At 50.1% G+C, this 21,663-nt stretch overlaps 1 protein-coding gene across 3 annotated transcripts; it reads right to left on the bottom strand.

Moving 5' to 3' along the window:
- Positions 1-760: 760 nt before the first annotated feature.
- On the bottom strand, positions 761-21,087 carry PITX2 (paired like homeodomain 2). Of its 3 annotated transcripts, XM_061419390.1 has the most exons (5): positions 20,624-21,087; positions 16,711-16,766; positions 16,109-16,246; positions 4,555-4,760; positions 761-2,022 (listed from the first exon to the last, which is right to left on the bottom strand). In XM_061419390.1, the coding sequence occupies exons 2-5, from the start codon at positions 16,754-16,756 to the stop codon at positions 1,459-1,461; spliced, it is 954 nt and encodes a 317-aa protein (XP_061275374.1). In that variant the 5' UTR covers positions 16,757-16,766; positions 20,624-21,087; the 3' UTR covers positions 761-1,458. The 3 variants fall into 3 exon arrangements, with proteins under 3 accessions (XP_061275374.1, XP_061275375.1, XP_061275373.1); XM_061419391.1 differs by lacking the exon at positions 16,109-16,246 and having other exon boundaries at positions 20,624-20,999; XM_061419389.1 differs by lacking the exons at positions 16,109-16,246; positions 16,711-16,766; positions 20,624-21,087 and adding an exon at positions 5,625-6,554.
- Positions 21,088-21,663: the final 576 nt, after the last annotated feature.

Below are 21,663 nucleotides of genomic sequence, written 5' to 3'. Positions count from 1 at the left end.
TAATTTCAGGAACAAGCAGGTTTAGAATTAATGGGTCAATATTATTTAAAACAAAACACGGGGAGCATGACCTTTGCCTCAACTACATATTGCTCGACAAGACTCAGGAAACTCCACTCTAACCTCTCAACCCCTGGGCTCTTTGAGAAACTAAAGGGCTGTGGTTATTAGAAATGGGCTTTGTTTCTTTTAAAGTCTCAAAAGGATTTGGAAATAGTAATGTAATATAACATGAAGAATCTCTCTACTTAAGCCTGAAAGATAAACGTGGAGGCCTAAATATTTTGAACTGGAGGTGTTTCCTTGTAAACTTATAGACCTATTCCTCTTGAGAGGAATGTATATAAACTGTACATGTATACACACATACATACTTCTCCAGAACAATTTACTGGGTGTGCTGGTTCCCTCCCCAAAGGAGTAAACCTGAGAGTCATTCCAAGCTAAGGTACTTTCTATATTTCTTTCTCCTTTCTTCTTTCTTATATTATTTGCTAGCTAGCAATAATGGAATCCCTTGGGTTTCAGCCAAAGAAAAATCTGGGCGACAAGAACAGACTGCAGCTTTTTTTTTTTTTTCTGAGTGCCTCTTTTTTCTTTTGAGTTTCTGATGAATGACTATAATTTATTTCTACCAAATTTAAATAAGTCCTGCTGCCTTGTGTATTTAACTAGGCAGGCAGAGGGAACTGGTTTGTTTAGGAAGTAGTGACTGAGAAACCCTGGCCAGGTGACAGAGGAGGGCAGAAAGAATCCAGACCAATTTGTATGCAGTATATTTTACTCCCATGAAATAAAACACATTTTTTTTTCATATTTGCTGAAAAGTAAAACAATAATATTGTACGAAATGTTATACACAGGGTAGGTTGTACATAGCAGTTTCAGAAACATCATTGCATCCACCAGAGAAACTATTCTAAAACTGATATTCACACATTTTTTTATAATAATAATATGTTAGAAACATACAGTGTGGCATTTAGTATATACATTCCTTTGCTCGCAAGCGAAAAATCCTAATCGCTTCTGTATAACATGCTTTATTTTAAAGCCTAACCTTTAAAAACACTGTTGTGATATTACTAACAACTGCTTTTTATAAAATTAATTTGACATTTCGATATATATACATCCTTTCAGTCATTTTAATGTTAACAATGCTAAACTTAAAAAATAACAAGCTTATAGTAATGTTAAAATGTCATATCCAGTCAAACATTTGTGTGTCCTCGAAACTGTTGGAAATACTTTTAGTGAAAGATGTCAGACGTTGAGAAAATTCCTTTGAAATCAAAGGAGCTCTCTTTAATTCAGTGGTTTCCTTTTCTCCCTATATCTTCTCTCTCTCTCCCTTTCTTTCTTTAGTGCCCACGACCTTCTAGCATAATTCCCAGTCTTTTAAGGGCAGAGCTGCCCCATCCACGGTCCTAGGTTCCCCGTGCGGTGGGGCGCGGCTCACACGGGCCGGTCCACAGCGTACTGGCAAGCACTCAGGTTGGATGCCGGGTTCTGCACGCTGGCGTAGCCGAAGCTGGAGTGCTGCTTTGCTTTCAGTCTCAGGCTGGCCAGGCTCGAGTTACACGTGTCCCTATAAACGTACGGAGGAGTCGGCGGCGCGTAAGGGCAGGCGGGCGTCGGCACCGCGGAATTCAGTGAAGGGCTGCTCAAGTTGTTCAAGTTATTCAGGCTGTTGAGGCTGGAGCCCGGGACGCCGGTCACTGCTGAGGGTACCATACTGGACGACATGCTCATGGACGAGATGGAATTGGGCGGGGAGAACATGCTCTGCGACGACAGGGGGTTGACGTTCATAGAGTTGAAGAAAGGGAAGCTCTTGGTGGACAGGGAGGCCGAAGTGAGGCCCTTGGCGGCCCAGTTATTGTACGAATATCCCGGGTACATGTCGTCGTAGGGCTGCATAAGCCCGTTGAACTGCGGCCCAAAGCCATTCTTGCACAGCTCGGCCTGCTGGTTGCGCTCCCGCTTTCTCCATTTGGCCCGGCGATTTTTGAACCAAACCTGGGGATGGAGGGCAAGGATCGAACAGACGCCACAGATCGGATTAGCAAAACCTTGCTCCCGGAAAGCACTAGCAATCCCCCCCTCCGATACCTAAGTGTACACCCTCGCCACCACAAGTTTCCTCAGCCGCCCCCACCCACCTCCCCTCCCCTGCGCCCCAAGCTGCCAGAGCCCCGTCCCAACACAGAGGCCCCGACCGGTTCAGGCTTGCGAGTCCGGCCTCTGAGTCGCGCCACAAACCCCAGCTCAACGCCAGGCGGCCTGCGGGTGGCGTGTTCACTAACCCCGGTCCTCCTCAGGGGCCAAAAACACTTACTGAAAAATAAATGCGGAGCAGCGGGCTCTCTGCCCAACCCTTCCCCGGCCACCTTGCAAACTTGCTTGCATTCCAAAGCCACAGACCCAGGGATGAGGACAAGGGGCTGGGAGGCCCGTGCTCTCTCCCACAACCCCTCCTCCCCTCTGGGATCTTCACTCCCGCCCCGCTACTCCACAGAACGAGCGCCCTCATCAGGCACCCGGCCGCGACCCCCTTCCTCGCCTAGCCAAAAGAACCAAAAAAAAAAGCAAAAGCCCACCTCCCCGACAGCTCATTAAACCCCATGAGTTTGGCGTGTACATCTCCGGGAACCCTGAGCGAGTCTCTCCTACAGCCTTCCCCACCCCTCGCTCCGCTCCTTCACACTCTCCGCCCACCCAGGGCAGGCCCGCGCGCCCGGCGCTGCTCCGGCCCGGCCTAGTTGCAGGGCTTTGCCGGCGGTCGCCCAGCCCGGCCAGCCCCCACCCGCGTCCGATGGCCCAGACGCAACCCCGTTCTCAATCCACATCGGGCCCGCCCGTCGCCCCAGACGGCGGCTTTTGTGTATTGGAGTGAGGCCTGGCTCGAGATTTCCGAGCTGACACCGGTGATGTTTCACATTACACATCTCAGCCAGGCCCAGACGCCTAATCCGCTTTTTTTTTTTTTTTCTTTTTCCCTTTCATTCTCGATTTCCTTTTTATCCCCCTTCCTCTTTGCACCCGACAGCTATAAAAAGCAAGCTTCATTCCCCACTTGGCTGGACAAGCAGCGGGCCTAGAAGGAGGCAGGCGGAGGGAGCGAGAGCCCAGCGCAGCGGCGGCAGGGGACTCGCGAGGGACTGCTGAAAAGCGGAAGAGGGTGGGGTAGGGTTTTTCCAAAGGGTTCCGGAGACCCCATAGATTGTTTTCATTTAAATTACTTGCCTTTTCTACCCTGGCCGCCTAAACTTTGCCCAGGCGAGAAGAGTACGTGCGAGGCCCGTTCCCCAGAAGCGCAGGAAAGCTAACGAGAAACTGACCTTGCGCAAAAACCACGCGGCCCGGGCCTGAACATAGGTCTGCGCTGTTAAACTAAAACCATTTCCAACTTCATCCTGGTTCCTATATCCACTAGCTTAGCCTCATTCCCTACACAGATGCCACTCAGAGACTGCCTTCCTCTCTCTGCTTTGGGAGCGCATTTTGGTCTATTCTTTTCATCAATAGTGTTATACAGTGTTTTCTCAGTTCTAATTGGGGGCTCTTTTTCCATCCAGAGCTTTTTTTTTTTTTTTTTAAACAGCAAAACCTCTGGATCTTGCTATGTGTTTTCTACTTCCAGAATCCTAACAAATTTGGAGTTTTCCACCGACCAGCACAAACCAGGATATTGCTACCGTGTAATTTATTTAAGTTCATTTTTGCCAATTCATTAAGCACAGATTTGCTACAAAGGTAAGCCTTTTCTTTAATAAAACTATTATAATTGGGAGGAAGGGTGTAACAGTCTCCTGAGAGAAGATAAATAAACCAAGTAGAAAAGTCTTTCTTCTTTTTTTTCTTTCTAAGAGGACAGCAGGATAGCAGTTCTGTATTAAAACTGCTTCCGCAGATCACAAAACCGAGTATAGGGTGTGGGAGACAACTGAGTGGCAGAAAAACCGCAAAGACCTTGTGATGAGGGTGAGCCGAGTAAAGAAAAGGCCCGGCTAGGCCGGGCACGAAAGTTCTCCAGGGAGGGCCAACCCTTGCGTGTCTCAGGCGGGTTTTCCTTGTTAAATGCGCGCAGGTCGGAGCCTGTCCTCAGCTCCCGGCCTGGGAAGGATTTTATTAGCGCTCGTCTGGCGAAAGCACACCGGGAACACAATGCCCTGTGCAGCGGAATGCACGCGGCCCCGTTTGGGAGCGCGCTGTGTTAGGGGGCGGTGAGCCGGGGCCGCTCCCGGCGCCTGCTTCAGGCTCGCGGCTGGTCTCGGAAGGGGGAGCTGTGACCTCACAACTGGGGCCTCCGCGAGGCCTTCTGCCTTTGCAAAGGCACCCACCCGAGCTCTCCCGGACGGGTCTGCCTTTCACCCTCCCTCCTGATCTACAGGGCCGGCACCCCAGCAGCGCGCTCCCCGGCTCCGTAAGGGGTCCTACCCGGACTCGTGCTTCCGTTAGGTTGGTGACGGCTCTGCCTTTCGCCCTCCCTCCTGATCTACAGGGCCGGCATCCCAGCAGCGCCCTCCCCGGCTCCGTGCGGGCTCCTACCCGGACTCGTGCTTCCGTCAAGTTGGTCCACACTGCGATTTCTTCGCGCGTGGACATGTCCGGGTAGCGGTTCCTCTGGAAAGTGGCCTCCAGTTCCTGTAGCTGCTGGCTGGTGAAGTGAGTCCGCTGCCGCCTTTGCCTTTTCTTCTTGGACGGGTCTTCGGCTCCCACGTCCTCATTCTTTCCCTGCTGGCTCTTATCTTTCTCTGAAAACGAAACACAGAGGTCCCCGTCAGCATGCCCACCTGCTGCCTGCCAACGCCAACTGGACCAGGCGGCAGAGGCCAGAGCCGGGCTGTCTGGCGGGGGAGGAGTGTGCGAGCCGCCGCTCCGGGCCACGGAAAGCGCTGCGTCTGCGGGGTGTACAGACGTGAGTGTGGGTGTGCGCGCCCCATTTCCTCCCCTCCCCCAGCGCCGCACGTTTTATTTACATGTTTATCTCACTGCTACGGCACATTCATTTTTATAGCCTGTGCTTTCAAGTGTATTTATGCGCTTCTGAGCGGACACATCAAATCTCTCGGGGCACCCTCACGCGCGTGTTTTACAGAACTCCCCCGGTAGAAAGCTCAGATATCGATGCGGTTTCCAAAGGCTAGGAAAAGTACGCTTTGGGATTCGGCGAGGCACCAAAGTTCCTCTGCCCTTTAGAAGAAGAAGAAAAAAACAAAAACAAAAAACGCCCGTTCTTCTGAGGCGTAGTTTCACAACTATTTTTCTAACAAGCGGAGCTTATTCGGAGCTGAAAGCCGAGAGAAGAACAGGGACCGCATAAGGGTTGGGGAGGGCGGGGGGGGGGGGGCGGCCTCTGAAGGTCTAGAACGGAGATGCTGGGATTTTTGTGACCCAGAAAAAGGAAGGGAGGTCAGGGTCGTAATGGGGGGAGAGGGCGGTGCAGAACGACTCGCGTGGTTCGCGCCACCCCAGCCGGGCAGTCAATGCAGAGCGAAGGGACGCGGGATACGTACAACCCTGGCTCCGGAAGTTCTGCGGGGAGCGAGCCGAACGACCACTCCCACCACGCCTCCCCCAGGAGGGGCCGACTTCCTCGGGGCCGCGCGGCGCCTTACCTGCGGCCTCGGGGCTGGGGGTGTCAGAGATGGTGTGCACCTCCAGCCTGTGCTTGGAAGAGTCCAGGGAGCGGGCCTGACCGGGAGCCAGGACCGAAGCCATGGCCAGCGGCTGAGGATGGTGACAAGAGGAGGACGAGGAGGCGGCCAACAGCTTGGTCCCTGCTGCTCGGTGCTCCAAGTGCAGCGGGCCTTTCATGCAGTTCATGGACGAAGGAGCGCGCCGCCCTACGAGTCCTGGGTTGCTGCCCCGCCGAAGCCCCGTGGCCGCCGCAGCCGCCTGCTCCGCTTCCCGCTCCAGGCACGGAGTTTCCTCGCGGTGGCCGCCGCGGGCGGAGCCGGGAACACAACCCGCGCGGAGTCCTGGAGCCGAGCCGCCCCCCGGCTCCTTGCGAAGGCTCAAGCGAAAGGATCCAGCGGCCGAAAGTCAGCGGGTCAATGGAGAGACATGGGGATGTGGGTAGGAGAGAATGGTTCGGAGCGTCTTTGGGGAGCAGGCTTCCAAGCTCCAAAGCGAAACAAGAGTGGGCAAAGACCCCTTTCTTCCCTCCCTCCCTCCCCCTCGTACCCCTCCAATAAGGAAAGCTAACGCCGTTCGCGCTCTGCCCGCCCCCCGCGCGGCAGCCCTGACAGCGAAGTGTCAAGAGTGACAGGGACAGGTAGCTGATATTAGATCTCCCGTGGCGGCGGCGGCGGCGGCGGCGGCGGCAGCGGCAGCGGCGCGGGCCTCTGGGCGCACCCTCCGCGGTGCGCACACGCACACCCCCTCGGGCAGTAGAGCTCGAGCCTGGCCTCGCCGCAGCTCAGCTCCCAGCACCCAGACGAGCGACGGACCAGTTCTGCGGCTCTAAGCTTCCCTGTTGGCCTAACATCTTAAAACCAGAGGCGGGCTTCCTGGTGCCGAGACGTCACTCGGCCGTTGCCCTCCCCAACCCTCCCCGACCCTCCCCGCCTCCGCCTCCTCCCAGACCCTTCGCCGGCTGGAGTGACGTGGCTCCATACCAATCAGGAGCCCCCGAGCCGTGACGGCGGGCCCATCCTGTCTGCACCTATCAGATGTGCGGGGCCGGGCTAATACCTCGGTGCGCCCGCAGAGTCTACACCCGCCGGCTCCCGGGAATTCTGCTCCGGCCCGGCCCAAGACGATCCGGCTTTTAGTTTTGATGGGGAGGTGGAAAGACGAGGCTGGGAGTAAAAAGCTCTTTGGAAAAAAGCGGAAAGGTCGAAGGCTGAGGGGTACAAGGATCAACAAGGCAGGCACCCAGCACCCCCCTCCCCTTTTGCGTCTCACTACACTCATTCCCTACCTAGAGGTGTTTTTCTCCCCCTGCAAGGAAAGGAGACATACTACTTAAAACCAGAAAAAATTTAAAACACCAACAAATCATCTCTCCGATCTTAAATTTTCCAAACAACCTGTCAAGTGAATGCTCCAGCGCTAATCTGAAGAAGCTTTACTTTAATTGCAAAGAAGACAGAGCCCTGAGAAGAGAGGCTAATAAATTAGAAATCAGAAGCAAATGGACCCGTCAAAAGAAAATTACCTTGACTTTAAACGAACAACTGTTTGGTGGTTCACTCTGGATTTATACAAGAATAAAAAGTCGCCTCAGATCACGTTCTCTGTAATGCTTATTAGTCCCCAGACAGAAAACACACAATAGAACAGAAACCCTAACCCAGCATTTTCAAAATGCTGAAAGCTTATCCATTCTACTTAACGTTGATTAAGACACATATCCTAGGGCTTTCAAATTCCTTATACACTGTATTAAGCACCTCCTAACCCAACAGAGAATCTTGCTTTAAATTTGACTCTCTTGTTTACTTTATTATCAATCAGATTCAAATCCATAAAGCCTGTAGAATCAACAACTTTGAGCTAATTATATATAAAATATGCTTTTAATGAATTTCCGTACAATTAAGAATGTTGCCAAATAACCAATTTCAAGGATAATTTTGAAGTCATTTTCTATTCCTAGGGAGCTCAAGGCTGTCTTGAATTGTTGGAGTCCAAGCAGGCAGAGAAGTAGGCTGTGGGTGAAGGGCAAAAGCCTAGGAGGACACTCAACAAGGAAAAATAAAGCCTTGTTCATTTATTTGAGACAAAAGGAAAAAACACCTTTGGGGACACGTAAATCTTTATAGCACTATTTCCACAGAAATTAAAGAAATAAATCCAAAGATATTATTCAAAATAATTTGTGAAAGTCCTTTTGTCCTCTGGCTTAGGTCAGCTGAAGAGCACAAACTAATCTCCCCTGGGTTTCTGCATTGACGATTGCTTTATTGTGGAGTTAGTGTTATCATCCCTGAATGTGTATTTGTTTGACATTACAGTCAATGATTTGCAACACCAGTATGAGGTATCTTCAAAAAACTCCCTCCTTGTTCTTGTTCCCAAGATTGAGAAATTCATTCAGTTTGAGGCGGAGTGGATAAAGCGGACAACAAATATGTTTGTAACTTTTGTGTCTCTCCTTTGCCCTGCTCCCCCACCTCATGGTATCTGCAACTCCTCCCCCATCTTAAACAAGCTTGAGAGCAGTCCAAAGGACCAAATGAGAATTTTTTAGTCTCTGCCCAAAGTATCATCCTAGTGTAAGAAGATTTTAGCTAACAGGAGGAGCTTTCTTCATAGGAAGCTTTAAATCAGCATTTCTGTTTTTTTTTAACCTTTTATTCCAGTTAACCCCATTCCATGCACACACACACCTGCTCAGAGCAGAACACATCCCCATGTGACAGGTCTGCATTAGCTGAGACTCATCCATCCAGCTATATTAGGTTCTGAAATCTTATCACTAAATTATACATATTACATAAGCAGCCTGTTGGTAAAGAAGGTTAAATTAATTTACATTCTGCTCATTATCGGGTGCTTAAATGACGCGTTTTATCCCTGAGATTTGGTAGACTCTCCTTCTCAGACCCCCCAGTGTTTCACCGAAGACAATGCTCTTACATTTGTAGTGGTTTTTAATCTGATAAGACTCTAATTTGCTTAAGTCTTTTAAATAAGGGTTTTAAATGTTTCTAGCCATTTTCTTATTGAATTTCCTCTAATTCCCTCAAGATCATAAAGTATATGCGTAAAGTAAATATCTCCTCCCACTGCACTGACAGCCGATGACCTATAACTAAGTCAATATGAATCCAGTTCTTTTCTGCCCAATATGTTTACTAATCATATTCCAATACCTTTTCTTAAACCTCGGCATAGCTACAGTCCCCACAACAGCACATGCTCATGCCTTCATATCACAAAGAAACTCCATCACATCAGAGAATGAAAGATTCTCCTCCACAGTGAACATACTCTCTTCCTTGTTTCTTCAAGTTTCAAATCCTGGAGTTACAATTTTTGGTGAAGGCTCTGAGTGGTTTTCAAAACTCAGAAGAGCTGAGAAGCTCCACAGAGCCATGTAGATTTCTAAGCCCATCTCTCATTAAATGCATGGAATTTTGATTTAAGCTCATTGGCTTTTTCAATGAACGGAACTTTCCTCAAGGCAAATACACACGTATGAAGGACCTAACCTAGACTCCAAAGTGGGTGAAAAACCCAAGGGCAAGTGGGAGCTCCTCACAGTGCCAAAGTGTAGGAGATGTTGTAAGTGCTGGTGATCAGCTTGAAAGCCCCCAAAGATAAGAATCTTAAACTGTATTGATTCACTGCAAAGTCAAGTGGCGAATAAAGAAAGAAATTATTTGAAGAACTCTGGTTAAGTGAAAACAAAATCATGCATATACCCCTCTATAGATAGAAATGAATGTACATAATATATCCTCCCCTCACCCCAAAGGAGCAGGGGAGGTATTTCTTTGCATTTTTCTAGCCAGAGGTTCAACTCCCTCCTAATCTTCAGATCACTTTACACATTGATACTGGGTGACACCCTGCCAGGCCCACCCAACATGTTCACTCCATGGTTGGTAGGGGTGCTCCAACATGACAAGTCTAGAAGAGGAAAAGCAAGTGTATAGTACAAGAAACACTTTTCAGTTAAAACTGTAGTGGTGGTGGGCAATTTTTAGATTTAGTCTACAAAAAACTTGTGGGTGCACAGGTCTGGGCAATATAGATGACAAAGGAGTTGAAAGTAAGGGAATCTTAGGTATGTTGCAAGTTCAACACTACTATTACATGACCTATCCCCCACCCCACTCTTTAGCTGGTTCTAGAAATTACTGTGGGACTTCCCTTGTTGTCCAGTGGCTAAGGCTGTGCTCCCAGTGCAGAGGGGTTGAGATTTGATCATTGGTCAGGGAACTAGATCCCACAAGCAACAACCAAGGCTCAGTGCAGCCAAACAAATAAATATTTTTTTTAAAAAAAGAAATGACTATGTCTTCAGCAGCCATCACAGAAATTGTCATTCCAGAAAAAAAAAAAAAAAATCAGCATAGTTGGTCCAGGGAAGCTGCATGGCTGGGGTGGGGAGAGGACAGGAAGCGCAGTATGGGTTTGGTTTTTCCACTCAGAAGATATCGTTTTGATCAGGTTTTCTTGCTTATTCTTTCAAAGAAAGACCCTTGAGGAGGGAAATGTGTGACACAGGGTTAGGCATGTTTCTAGCTGGTATTTGCCACCGATTACCAGTCTTAAGGTCTTATTTAATTTCACACTCTTTAGTGTTAGTTGCACAAAGGCCCTCTGGCCATCTCGATGAGAGGGGTGAGGCAGCACCGCTAACCTCTCTGCAGCGGGCAGCAGAGATGTGAACTGGGACCCAAGCGAGCGACTCGAGACTCTGGGGGGAAAAAGTCTGTCCTCAAAGCCCATATGAAAGATAGTGAAATTAGATGTCTCCTTGAGCTGTCAAGCCATAGAGGGGTGGGAGTCTTGCTACGGTCCAGATTAGCTCAAGGATGAGATCCTGCCGGACTCAGCTCGAAGGCTTGTGACAGGCATGAGTGTGTGTGTGTGTGTGTGTGTGTGTGTGTGTGTGTGTGTGCATGAGCATGCAGTGTAGGGTGCAGAGCTCAGAGGGAGACCTTGCACCTTGCCCGAGAAGTGGCTCTGCCTCCCCTCCTTCCTCTGCCTGGCTTTTCTCTGCACACAAATCATGCTGGAAAGGGCCTCTTTGCTGTTCCCAGACCTGAGCCATGCAGCTGGAACACCCAGAAATTAAAGGTTTATTGTGACTGATCCACCCCCCCACCCCAGTTCCGTAAATGCAATTTTAAAAAGTGCAGGTTTGCAAAAAGTGGCAGATTCTTTCAGAATCAGAAGTCTGTAGAGGTACTGAGCAACACCCACCCTCTCTGGGTCCCTGAAAATGGTACCCATCTCTCTGTCCCTCACACAACCACCTCAAGTCTGTGGTAACTGGCTGGGGGGTTCTCTTCACCCCACACTGGCAGGGGAAGAGAAGAGCCAGAGATTGGAGGAAGCTCTGGGTCGTGTTAGTGGGGGTGCTACAATCACTAAGCAGGCACGCAGTAGTGCCTTTTCACAGCAGCCTGTTAATGCTACAGGTTTATTAGGTGCTCATTTAATCGCAGAACACAACTACACGTGGAAAAATAAAGAGAACGGTATACTTGTGTATGGGATACAAGAAAGACAAGGAATGAATAAACATCAATCTCTAGGTCCAGAGAGACAGAAGTGACATGGGACTAACTAAAGTCACTTTTTAAAAAACTGGATTGAAATGCTTCTCTCTTTTTCTCTATTTTTCCCCTCTCCTGCTCATGTCTGTCTCCCTTTCTGTTTCTCTTGTTCCCCTTCTTTCTGTCTTCCCCTCTCCCAGACATGCTGGTAGCTAACATTCAGCATTAGTTGTCATGGTGACCATAAATCACATAAATCCAAAAATACCCACCTATAATCTGAGATGAAGCTTTTATTTCCCTAGTGAAATAATATTTTAAAAGCTGTCAGCTGACCCCCCCCCCAAAAAAGGAACCCACCTCATTGTAATAACCCAAGTAATATATTACTTCTAAAGGTTTAAATTAAAATGTCAGCCTGTTAAAAACACGCTGGGAGAATCTTGGGCACTCTTCATGTCAGATCCTCACAGTGGAGTTGACTCCATCACTCCTGATCACTCTTTAACATGTATACATAATTTTGCCTACTACCTCTCCTTCTATTAATTTCTTCCATCCCCTCCCAACTACCTTAGTTCTCACCGATTGTCTGTCTTGGGTTGTAAAAGAATGGAATCTCTATCTTTTTTCAGAAAGGCACTTATTTCTTTGCCTGACTCAGAGGACCTCATATATTGGTCCTCTGTGATCAATCGCTTTTCTAAATGAAAAATGGGTGCCTTGGGGGGAAACGTGCTGAACTGGGCCACAGTGAAGGGTCGGGGGGTGGGGGGCTTTCTAGAGGAATTGAGAAGAAAGAAACGCAGAGGGAAGGGCTGGTGGGGGAGAGACAGAGTTGTGGAGTATGGAGCTGGGCAGCCAGGTTCTGTGGTTAAATCTAGCCCGGGAAAAGTATGCATATTCTCCTACTCTTGCCTTTTTTCTCCTGAGAGGAAACTTTCCCATTTGAAGACCCTCAGTGCAGGGTGGGAGGGAGGAGGGTGACGACCGCAGTTGGGCCTTTTGTCTTCCACCTTGGGCTTGTTGTCTTTTGCCTATCTTTGGATTATAGGGTATTCGCCTAGATGAAGAGCCATTAATTACCCATTCAGTCAATATTAGGAAGACGACAAAGCTTTTTACATAGGATTAAGAAGACATCAGATTGTTCCATTAGTATATTCCTGCTCACGAATAAGCTTTCGTTATACATTTCCTTTTCCCCGGAGTCGCTCTAACAACTGCTGCATATATTACCGGCGGGCGGTGCGGGTTAACTGCAGAGCCAGCCCTGCGCACCTTGGAGCGCGCACCGCGTCGGCGGCACCGAAGAACGCGACCGGTCAAGACTGCCTACCGCTGGGGACTGACTACTTTCGGACAATTTCCCCTCTTGGGGAAAACATATCCACACACACAAAGGAGAGGCAGCTCTGCGGATAAACTGCAGATTTGGCGCGGGGTGGGCTGTGAGTAGAAAAAAAAAAAAAAGGAATGCTCTCCTTCCCCACGTCCGCTCTTCCTCACTCTCCTCCAGCACATCCCGGTCCCCTTCCCCCTGTTAGCACTAAGATTAACACCACCCTTTTAAATACTCCCCTTTCTCTCTGACCAAGCTCAGGTCCAACCGCCGCCCCACGCAGCACGGTTTTGCTTTTTGCTAGAGGTGGTCTGGGCTGCTTTTGTGGGTCTGCTTGTTAGCATTAAAGTCGTTTGGTAATGGCGTAGAGAAATCGGGTGACTTGCTTTGGGGGACATTAGGAATCAGTGGTGAATGTGCTTCGCGAGCACTTGGTGATTGAATGAATAGGGCTCTGCGGCCGTTAAGGCGTCGGGGTTACCCCGGGTGCTCTGAGGAAGACGGAGAGCCGGCTGCTGCCTCGGGAGGCGGTGTGTGTCGCGGTTGGGGCCTTGGCGTCCTCGTCCCTAGGGAAGAAAGTGCGCGCACCAGAGGCCCGGGGCGAACGCTTTCAGCTCAACTGCTTTGCCAGAACGATTTAAAAATTAATCGAGTCGCTGGGGGAGGCCCGGGGAAGATACCCGCCCCAGGTCTGGTCGCGAAGCCAGGCGCCGGGACCGATCTCGGCAGGTCGGTGGATTACAGCCCCCAATCCAGGGTCACTACCCCGAAATTTAAAGGTTATTGGCAGGGGAGGATCATTCCATCCTCTTCCTGAAGGTCAAGACAACTTTTTGAGTTCTGCCAAACGGAAACTCGTTTTGGGACACCCAAAGGGAAGGAAAGCCAAGGACGTCTGTTCTAGGGAGATGTTCCAAGCGGGCCTCTGCCCCTTCTGTAAGGGGGCCGGGAAGGGGGGAGAGTACTGTTTAACGTGTCAACTCTTCCTCTCTTCACTTACCATACCTAGCCGCTCCTCTCTCCACCCTCTCTCAAACCTCTGGCTTTAGGAGGTCTTCAGCCTACTTCCTGCCCACTCCCGTTTAAGGGTTCGAGCCAGACGTTGGGTCATTCCAAAGGGTATCAAGAGAATGGGGACTCAACTGGGATGGTACACAGAGTAGGGGCCTCCAGGAGGTCGACCCTGTCAACTCAGAGAACGTTTTCAGTCTTCAGTGAGGACAGGGTGTTTGGGGGAAATGAGGAGAGGGTAGTGCCAATATAATAATAGGATATCATGGCCCTTTTTGAAAATCGCATGTCATTATAAACTTTTTTTTCTTTTTAAAAGCAAGTAAGCTAGTTTTTAAGAATCAAATAATCATAGTGACCCTAGTCAGTTATTTCGCTTAAAAAAAAAAAAAAAGCAAATAAAACCTATTAAAGAGTTAAGGAGAAAAAATCTTTTCTTTCTTTCTTTCTTTTTTTTTATTTAAAGGAAGCTGTGGCTAGGAGTTTGCATACTCCATAAGTTAAGTTTACTTATATTCATTAAGGGGACTCTGGCAACCTTCTTTCAGTGGTACTATGTAGCTTTGCCCCACTCGTGTGACATTTTTGGTCTACCCAATTCCCTAGAAGCCAATAACATCAAGATTTTCAGCATTTTTTCCTATCACGTGTCTCTTCTTAATTAATGGCATTAAACATGTTTGGGCAGCAATTTTCTTCTTCAGTTCAAAAGGCAGAAAACACACTATTGGCTGTGTGGAGAAGAGCCTTTTCCAGCACTAAAGTAATCCGGGCCTAAACGTAATGGTTAAGAAAAATCATTTATTATTTCTAGCTCTTTATTTACTTGCTAATTATTAAAAGCAAACACCCAGGCCCACCTGCCCAGGATGTGACTTGTGACTGACTGCAGCGAACAGGACTCCCCGGCTCTCCCCCACTTCTTGCCCACATAGGAAGCCCACATCCCACCTCAGACTTCTCGGTTAAGAGGTCCTAAACTCCCATGGTAACCACCTGTCCTCAAAACCATTCCTGGGGGCAATAAACAGGTAGATGCGTGTGAGAATAGGAAAAGACATTTGGCATCTCTCGGCCCCGAAAGCAGGAGAAATGTCAGCCTCGGCTGGGCGGCGGCCAGCCCGCGCTGTGCGAAGCGACACTGGGGAGCTCCCCTAGTCCGGCCGGAGCCAGGGCTCAACCAGCACAAAGCATTTTCTCCGGGAGTCATCGCTGCTCTTGATTTTTAACCATATCCCAAACATACTCCGGTGTAATAATTTATTTTTACGACCGATTATCAAACAGAAGAAGAATTTAACACAATCTTAATGACAGAAATCACCCGACGTTATCTCTGCAAGGCCCCATTTAACCCCATGGGGTTAATCCTGGACAAGTGAGCGTTTAACTGGCCCAGCAGGAGAACTAGCGATATTTCGCGGTGTCGAGGCCGGTTAGCTCCATACCACTTTGGGCGTTTTATTCCAACAAATGGTGCTTTTCTCTCCGATTCACTGGGAAGCCCAATGCGGAGTCTTTGTTTTCTTCTTGGCAAGTTTACTTGGCGGGGGTCCCAATTCGCCCCCCTCTAGCACATATTACATATGTATCTTTACATTTTAATCCAGAAAGTGGTGGTTAGGGGCGGAGGTCTGTGTGTGTGTGTGTGTATGTGGGTGGGTGGGTGGTTATGTCCTCACATTATCAAAGGTCAACAACCTCCTAAGAATAGGCACTTACTTATTAAGGAGCCTGGAAAACATGGAGAATAGACGAACGGCAAATTTGAGTTTTTCTTGTATTCCTAAGGAAAGGTTGTCCCTTCAACCTCCCTCCCCCTCACACACACACCCCTAAAGACCACGATTCAATTCAACTGGGTCTGTGCATAGAGGACGTTTTAAGTTTTACGCTTGCAGACTTCGAGCAGCAATAGCCCTTGACTCTTCCAGAATAAAACCAGACCATCGATCGCACCGCCAAAACCCAGACCCTGCAACCAGCACCACAGGTAGGTGGTGCCACCGGGTCACACACTCCATTCCCCCCTCAGCTGCTGCGCGCAGTCGCTGCCCTCCGGCTCCGTAGGGCTGTTGTCAGCTCCTCCACCTAGCCACCGGGGCGAACCTATGCTAACCCAAGCCTCGCGCGCTGGCCTTCAGCGGTAAACCCCGCACCCACAAGCCTGGGCGGGGCGCGGCCGAGGGCCGCCGGGACGGGGTGGGCCCTGCTGGTGCTGCATGCAGTGGGACGTAGTGAGCGACAGAGGTCGCTGTTGGACCACTTTTCCACTCCAGCTAGAGGCACGGAGGTAGCTCGGGGTGTGCGTACATCAGGCCACACATCAGGAGATCATCAGGAAAGAGGGAGAGGGAGAGGTGATGGGTCTCAGGAGTGCAGTATAATTTCGGGAAAGGAATTAACGTTCCTTGGACGGCTGCTTCCCGTCCCAACCCGAGGCCAAGAGTCTTAAGTTCCGAGCAGGCGCGCCCCGTCTGGCGGCCTCGCCCGCGTGCGCCTCACTCGAGCCCCGGAGGCCGGGAGGCGGGCGCCCAGCGCTCGGCCTGCGCCTCGCTCCAAGTCTTACCGTTGGCGCCGGGATGCTGCCGCGGGAAGAGCTTGCTGCTGGCCGCCTCTTTCCGGCTCTCCGGAGAGTCCGTGAACTCGACCTTTTTGATTTCGGAGTCTTTGGAGAAGAGGCATTCAACGGCCGCCGGCTGCACGCCTGGGCCACGCGCACCCGCCCCACGTGCAGGGAGAGAGACGCCCCGGACGGCGGGGGAAAGTATCGGGGTGTGGAAGAGAGTGGGGAGGGAGGCAGGAACGAGGAAAGAGAGGGACAAAGAGCAGAGACCCAGTTAGAGGAAAGAGCGGAGGACGGACTAGTCTCCGGGACCGTCTGGCAACCCGGCGCAGGGCGATGTTCTGTCTCCGCGCCTCCCGGGCTACCAGCGGCTCTCGCGAAAAGCAGGCCCGAGGCTTGGAGACGCGGCGCGCGGTTCCCTCCCCACCCACAGCCCCCCACTAGGAGAGTCCCCCGGCGTCCAGGTTCTGATTTCCTTCCTGCCCTGGCCGGCCCCTCCGGGAAGTGCCCCTCGCGCGGCCTCGCTATAAGACCAGTGCCCTCTCGCCGCCCTCGCGTGGCGCGGTCTCAGGTCGGGTGACCCTGGCAGAAGAAACGACTCTTACCTAATTGCACACACGCCGACACTAGTTTGCGGCAGTTGGTCTCCATTCCCCGTTACCTGCAAAACAAGAGAAGGAGGCCCGTGAGAAGCGGCGGCGGGCGGGCGCACAGGGCTCGCAGGAGGCTACCTGTGGGGCAGATGACTTCAACACAAGCCATCAGGCGCCTCTCCGTACTAGGTTTCAGGAGTGTTTCTCGGACCTGGCAGTCTCTGGCAGCACGAGCCTGGCTTCATCCCCACCCTTGCCCCAGGTCCTGGACATCTGAATGTTTACCAAAGTGTGTGTGTGAGGGGGTGGGAGTGTGTGTGTGTGGGGGGGATCTCTCTACAGAGCTGCCGCCAATGGGTCCAGGGGCTCTTGGCCGATAAAGCCGCGTTCTGGGAACCCAAGCTGTGGAACTACTCACAGGGGTGCCTGTGTCAGGGGTTAAAAGCCCGTCTGAACACGAGGACAAGCTTGGGGGGGGGGGATACAAAATTTTGGTGAAGAGGACTTTCTCCGTGGGGAGCTGTGTGCGAAGGCCAGCACAGCGCTTGTCCTTTAGCTGAAGCTCAGTAAACATTTATAGAGTGTTAGAGTCAAGTTGTTCCTGTCCTAGATAGAACCCCCCCCCCCCCCCCCCCACCCCCGCCTCGATTTTCTGTAATTCTGAAACAAACAGGACTCCAAGGCCTAGGATGCTCAGAGCGGACTGGCTTCGGGCCTCTCTTCTATCAGAAGCCACTTTTCCATATTTAGCCACACTTTCCCCTGGAGATACTCACCCGGTCATTTATTTACCCAAAAGTATGATTTAAGATCGCAGAGTAGGGGAACCGAGGTGGAGTGAGTTAGATTGAGGAGAGCGGGCAAACGTCCCCGGAGCGTTTATTGCCCGCCAAGGGTAGAGAAATAGCTCTGAGAGAACGGCTCCCCCCAGTTCTCCCCCTTCTCCTGCCCGGCAAACCAAATCTTTTTTTAAATTTCCAACCACAACGCAGCGAGCCAGGCGTTTAATGCGCGCCCCCTTCTCCGCCACAGGCAAACCGGGAGAGGTGGGTGGCAAGGGGGCTCTGTCGGGGTGGGTAGAAGAGCGGCGGCTGCTTTAAAGACAGAAGAAAAGAATGAAGGTCCCAGCTCCCCAGGCCCCTCGGATCTCGGCGCCTGCCTCGCTCCACGCTAACCAGGGTACGCCGGCGGCAGGAGGGCACCTCTCGCTCGGATCCAGGGCTGGGGCTTCGGGCGGGCGTTTGCCCGGTTGTTCGAGGGGCAGAGGTTGGGCAGGGAGCTGGGGGGGGGAGGGTCTGGCTTTGGCCTAAGTCGCATTTCTAGGTTCCTCGGCCTCTCCTGGAAGGAGCCGGGACACAGGGGCCTCGGGCCAAGGTCGCTGCCTAGCGCAGCGGCCTGGGGATCCAGGGGGTGGGGCTCTCCAGGCGGTTCCCCCACCAGCCTGGAGACGCGGGTGGACGCGGGCGGGGGCTCTGCCGATCCTGGCGGGCTCGGGGGCCCAGAAGTAGCAGTTTGGCGGTTCCAGATTTAGTGATTCTGCAGTAAAATCACAGGATTAGTCCCTGATTGAGATGTCTGTTCGTGAGATATTACAAAATTCATTATCACAGCTTTCTACTAACTCGATATGAAGTAACACAGATGGGATTTTATTAGTCCAGACTTCAAATGTTTACTTATGATAATTTCGGGGAAAATTTGCATGTCATCATCATTTCGATAATCTTTTTTTTTTTTTTTTAACTTCTGAATTGGCTGCATTATTAGCCGGTAGCCAGAGCTTTGCAGATGGTAACCGCAGATAGTTTTTATTTTTAAAAATAGTAAAATCTATAAAAGAAAAAGATCGGATTGCTCAGTGTAAAGTCAGTCGATTATTACACATTCTCCCCTACCCCCCCCCCCCCACTCCCACGCTTCAGTGCTGAAGACCAAACAAAGCAATACAAAACAAATCTTCAAGAACTCCTCTCTAAAGACTGAAAAGAAGGTCAAGGCATGTTCCTTAGCTCACTCCTACATGTCCTTGTGACTTGGGGATTTATTTTGCAGTCAAAATGAGTCCTGAGATTTGCACTTTTTTCCCCCTCATATAATGACCAAACCTGCTAGATGAATTGAATCTAAATAACTGGGGAAGGTAATTTTTTAAAAGAGACCTCCAATTCCCTCCCGTCTGCTGATCCTTAAACTTGCCCTGTCAAGACAAGTCTTACAAGACAAATTTGGCTGCCAGATTTAGAGAGGGGCTTCAGTGGCTAATCTCACAAATTAAGATGAGCAACTTTTCCTGTTGGAAAGGTGTTCTCACCCCAAAAGTTCATGTCCTGGTTGGAATGTATATGCCAGGCAATCTTGTTTTGGTCAACTTGAGTTTTCTATTGTGAGCTCACTAAAAAGCACAACACAGCTAATGGGAACACCCTGAACCACACTGGCTAATGCAAGCAGGCAAGCCCTAAGAAATAGAACAATTTGCTTAAAAATAATTTCTGATGATTGCCATAAGATGAAATTGTAGGAATGAAACATAGTCCTAATAATTCCACATCCTTTCACATTTCCCTCCTTTCCATTCACATTGTTATCCTATAACAAAATCTTTGATGAAAGTTTAAAAATAAACATGATAAGAACATATGTTTTAAATGAACTAAATTAGTGAGATTAGTCAGTAAATTAATTTGCAGTAGGTAATCATTTAAGGAAATTAAAATACTGCTTAATGCAGTTCTGTATTTTAGCAGTTTAAGCCTTCTTTTAAACCAATTAATATTGGTGATTTAGGAACACTTGGGGACAAACATGCTCAACTTGAGGAACAAAGCACCTGAATAATTTAAGTGTTGTTTTGCTGAGGTAGAGCAAAACATTCCATACATGAAGTAGCTATTTCATTTTTAGGCAAAGTTTGACTATTGAAACTTTGGATGCTTATTTTATGTAATATCAACAGAAATCCTCAGCCTATATTGCTTATGTGCTTTGTTTCCTTTACATAACTGGTGTTTGTATTTTTAGATGGATTTCCTCCAAAATGATGTTAAAAGCAACATTAATTCTTATTAATGGCCTAAAAAGAATGTGAGGAAATATCTCTAATCAAATTAATTTTTCATAAAGTATTTTAGGATGTATGAACTCCAATATTATTTTAATTCATGGTAGTAAAAGTTTAAAAAATTTTTAGTTTAATAAGACATATTGCTTGCACAAATAAAATAAAAATCACAGGACCCTATGATGGTTTGACATCTAAATTGCTACGGAAAAGAAATCATTAAATTGTAATAAAAAGAGGAACATATTTCTAAGATTTAGAATCATAATTTTTCCCTTACTGGATGGTTGGAAAATAGTCGTCTCCCCTGTATCCATTTAAAATGTATCTCCCAAAGTGCAAGATTGGAGTTGACTGGTAATCAATTTAAAGGATTTATAATCCGAAGTAATTGTGTGAGCTTGGCATTCAGGCCTGGCTCCCAGGTAATTCGCTTGGGCCTGAGAGGTCACTAACTGCCAGTTAAGATGGAATCTTTTTTCCAATTGGTAACAATGGGAAGGGGGCTAATCTTTCAGTAGCTGAAACTTTGTACCCGGCCCTTCATCTTGAGAATGCTAATCCTCTGTCTGAGGATTTGTCCCTGCAGTGTTGGCACCAAGATTTAAGGGAAGATACCTCCTTTTAAATGCCAGCCATGGTCTCGCTTCCCACTCGACTTCAGCACCCCATAGATTGTTAGTGTCTGTGGCTGGGGACCAGAGGAACAGGGCTTTGCAAGGTCTGTTTGCCAACTGCGTTACCTCGGGGGGAAGACAGCCCCCAAGAGCCACAAATCACCTTCGGAGAAGATTCTCCAAAGTGGAACAAATTTCCAAACTCGCATTATCTCACATCCCTGCGGGAGAGACGGCCTCCACTTACCCGCTACCGGGAGAGAGCTGCAGTCTGCGCGTCCCGCCGCGTCCCGGAGAGATTTCCAGCGAACCGAGACGCGGACTGCACCGCCGGCGCCCGAGAAGCCCGGGCCGAGAGGACTGCGGGGCTCCCGAGGGTGCCAAGTTCCGATAGGGGTCCAAGGGCGCGCAGCGGCCTCCGGAATCTAGCCGTCACTGGCAGTTTCTTTGCGCTCTACTCCAGCTTTCTCGCTCGCTCTCGCACTCTCTCTCCCCTCCCTCGCTCTCATCCCTCTCTCTTCCCTCGGCTCCGACTCAGTGTGGGGAGTGACGTGACGTCAGCAGAGATTCCACCAAACTCCACTGCACAGTGGCGGGCGCGCGGGCGGGCGGGCGGCCGAGCCTGCAGCGCGGCGGGCGATCAAGGAGCGAGCGCGGCGCTCAGGAGGGCGCGGGGGGAGCCAGCAGGGGCGACGGGAAACCCGGCAGGAGCAGGAGGTGAAGGCCCGCGGGCCCAGGAGCCGGGAGCCCGAGGAGGAGCCCGGGGAAGGAAACCAGGCGAGGGAGCCGGGCAGGGCGCTCAGACAGGAGCGGACAGAGCAGCAGGCGCGAGCACTCCCACTGTGGAAATGAGGGCAAGAAGGGAGGATGGGAAGGAGGAGAAGAAAAAGGATTCTGCGCCAAACCAGGAGCTCTCATAAATCAGAGGGGAAGGGCAAGGGCGTCGGGGAGACGTCGGGGAGAAACGTTCTCCTGGAGAGAGAGAGAGAGAGAGAGAGCGAGCGAGTGTGTGTGTGTGTGTGTGGAAACCCGGACGGGGAGGGAGGCAGGGACAGAGAAAGTGGCCTAAGAAATGGAACAAAGGACAGTATGCCTGGGTTTGTTTGGGGGCGAGGCTTGTAGGGTGTGAGTTTGATATGCCTGTGTGTGACCTTCTTTCAGGCCTTGCAAGGGTGAGGAAAGAGTTCATAGATACCAGGGATTGCGGAGGAAGGCCGGAAGCTGGAGAGAAGGTTGCGGGATGGGGTGAAAGAGGATGACAGCAGAAATCTGGAAAAGTGGGATGAG

The sequence above is a fragment of the Bos javanicus genome, chromosome 6, assembly GCF_032452875.1.
Source record: "Bos javanicus breed banteng chromosome 6, ARS-OSU_banteng_1.0, whole genome shotgun sequence".
Classification (NCBI taxonomy): Eukaryota; Metazoa; Chordata; class Mammalia; order Artiodactyla; family Bovidae; genus Bos; species Bos javanicus.
Note: the sequence above shows the minus strand (reverse complement) of the source record. Positions and strands in the feature narration are given on the sequence as shown.

Excerpts from the sequence above, each read along its gene's own strand:
- PITX2 (XM_061419389.1), bottom strand. The coding sequence starts at position 5,832 with ATGAACTGCATGAAAGGCCCGCTGCACTTGGAGCACCGAGCAGCAGGG. Across the intron at positions 4,761-5,624 it reads CCCCAGCCCCGAGGCCGCAG|AGAAAGATAAGAGCCAGCAG; the intron begins GTAAGGCGCCGC and ends TTTCGTTTTCAG. Across the intron at positions 2,023-4,554 it reads TGACGGAAGCACGAGTCCGG|GTTTGGTTCAAAAATCGCCG; the intron begins GTAGGAGCCCGC and ends CTCCATCCCCAG.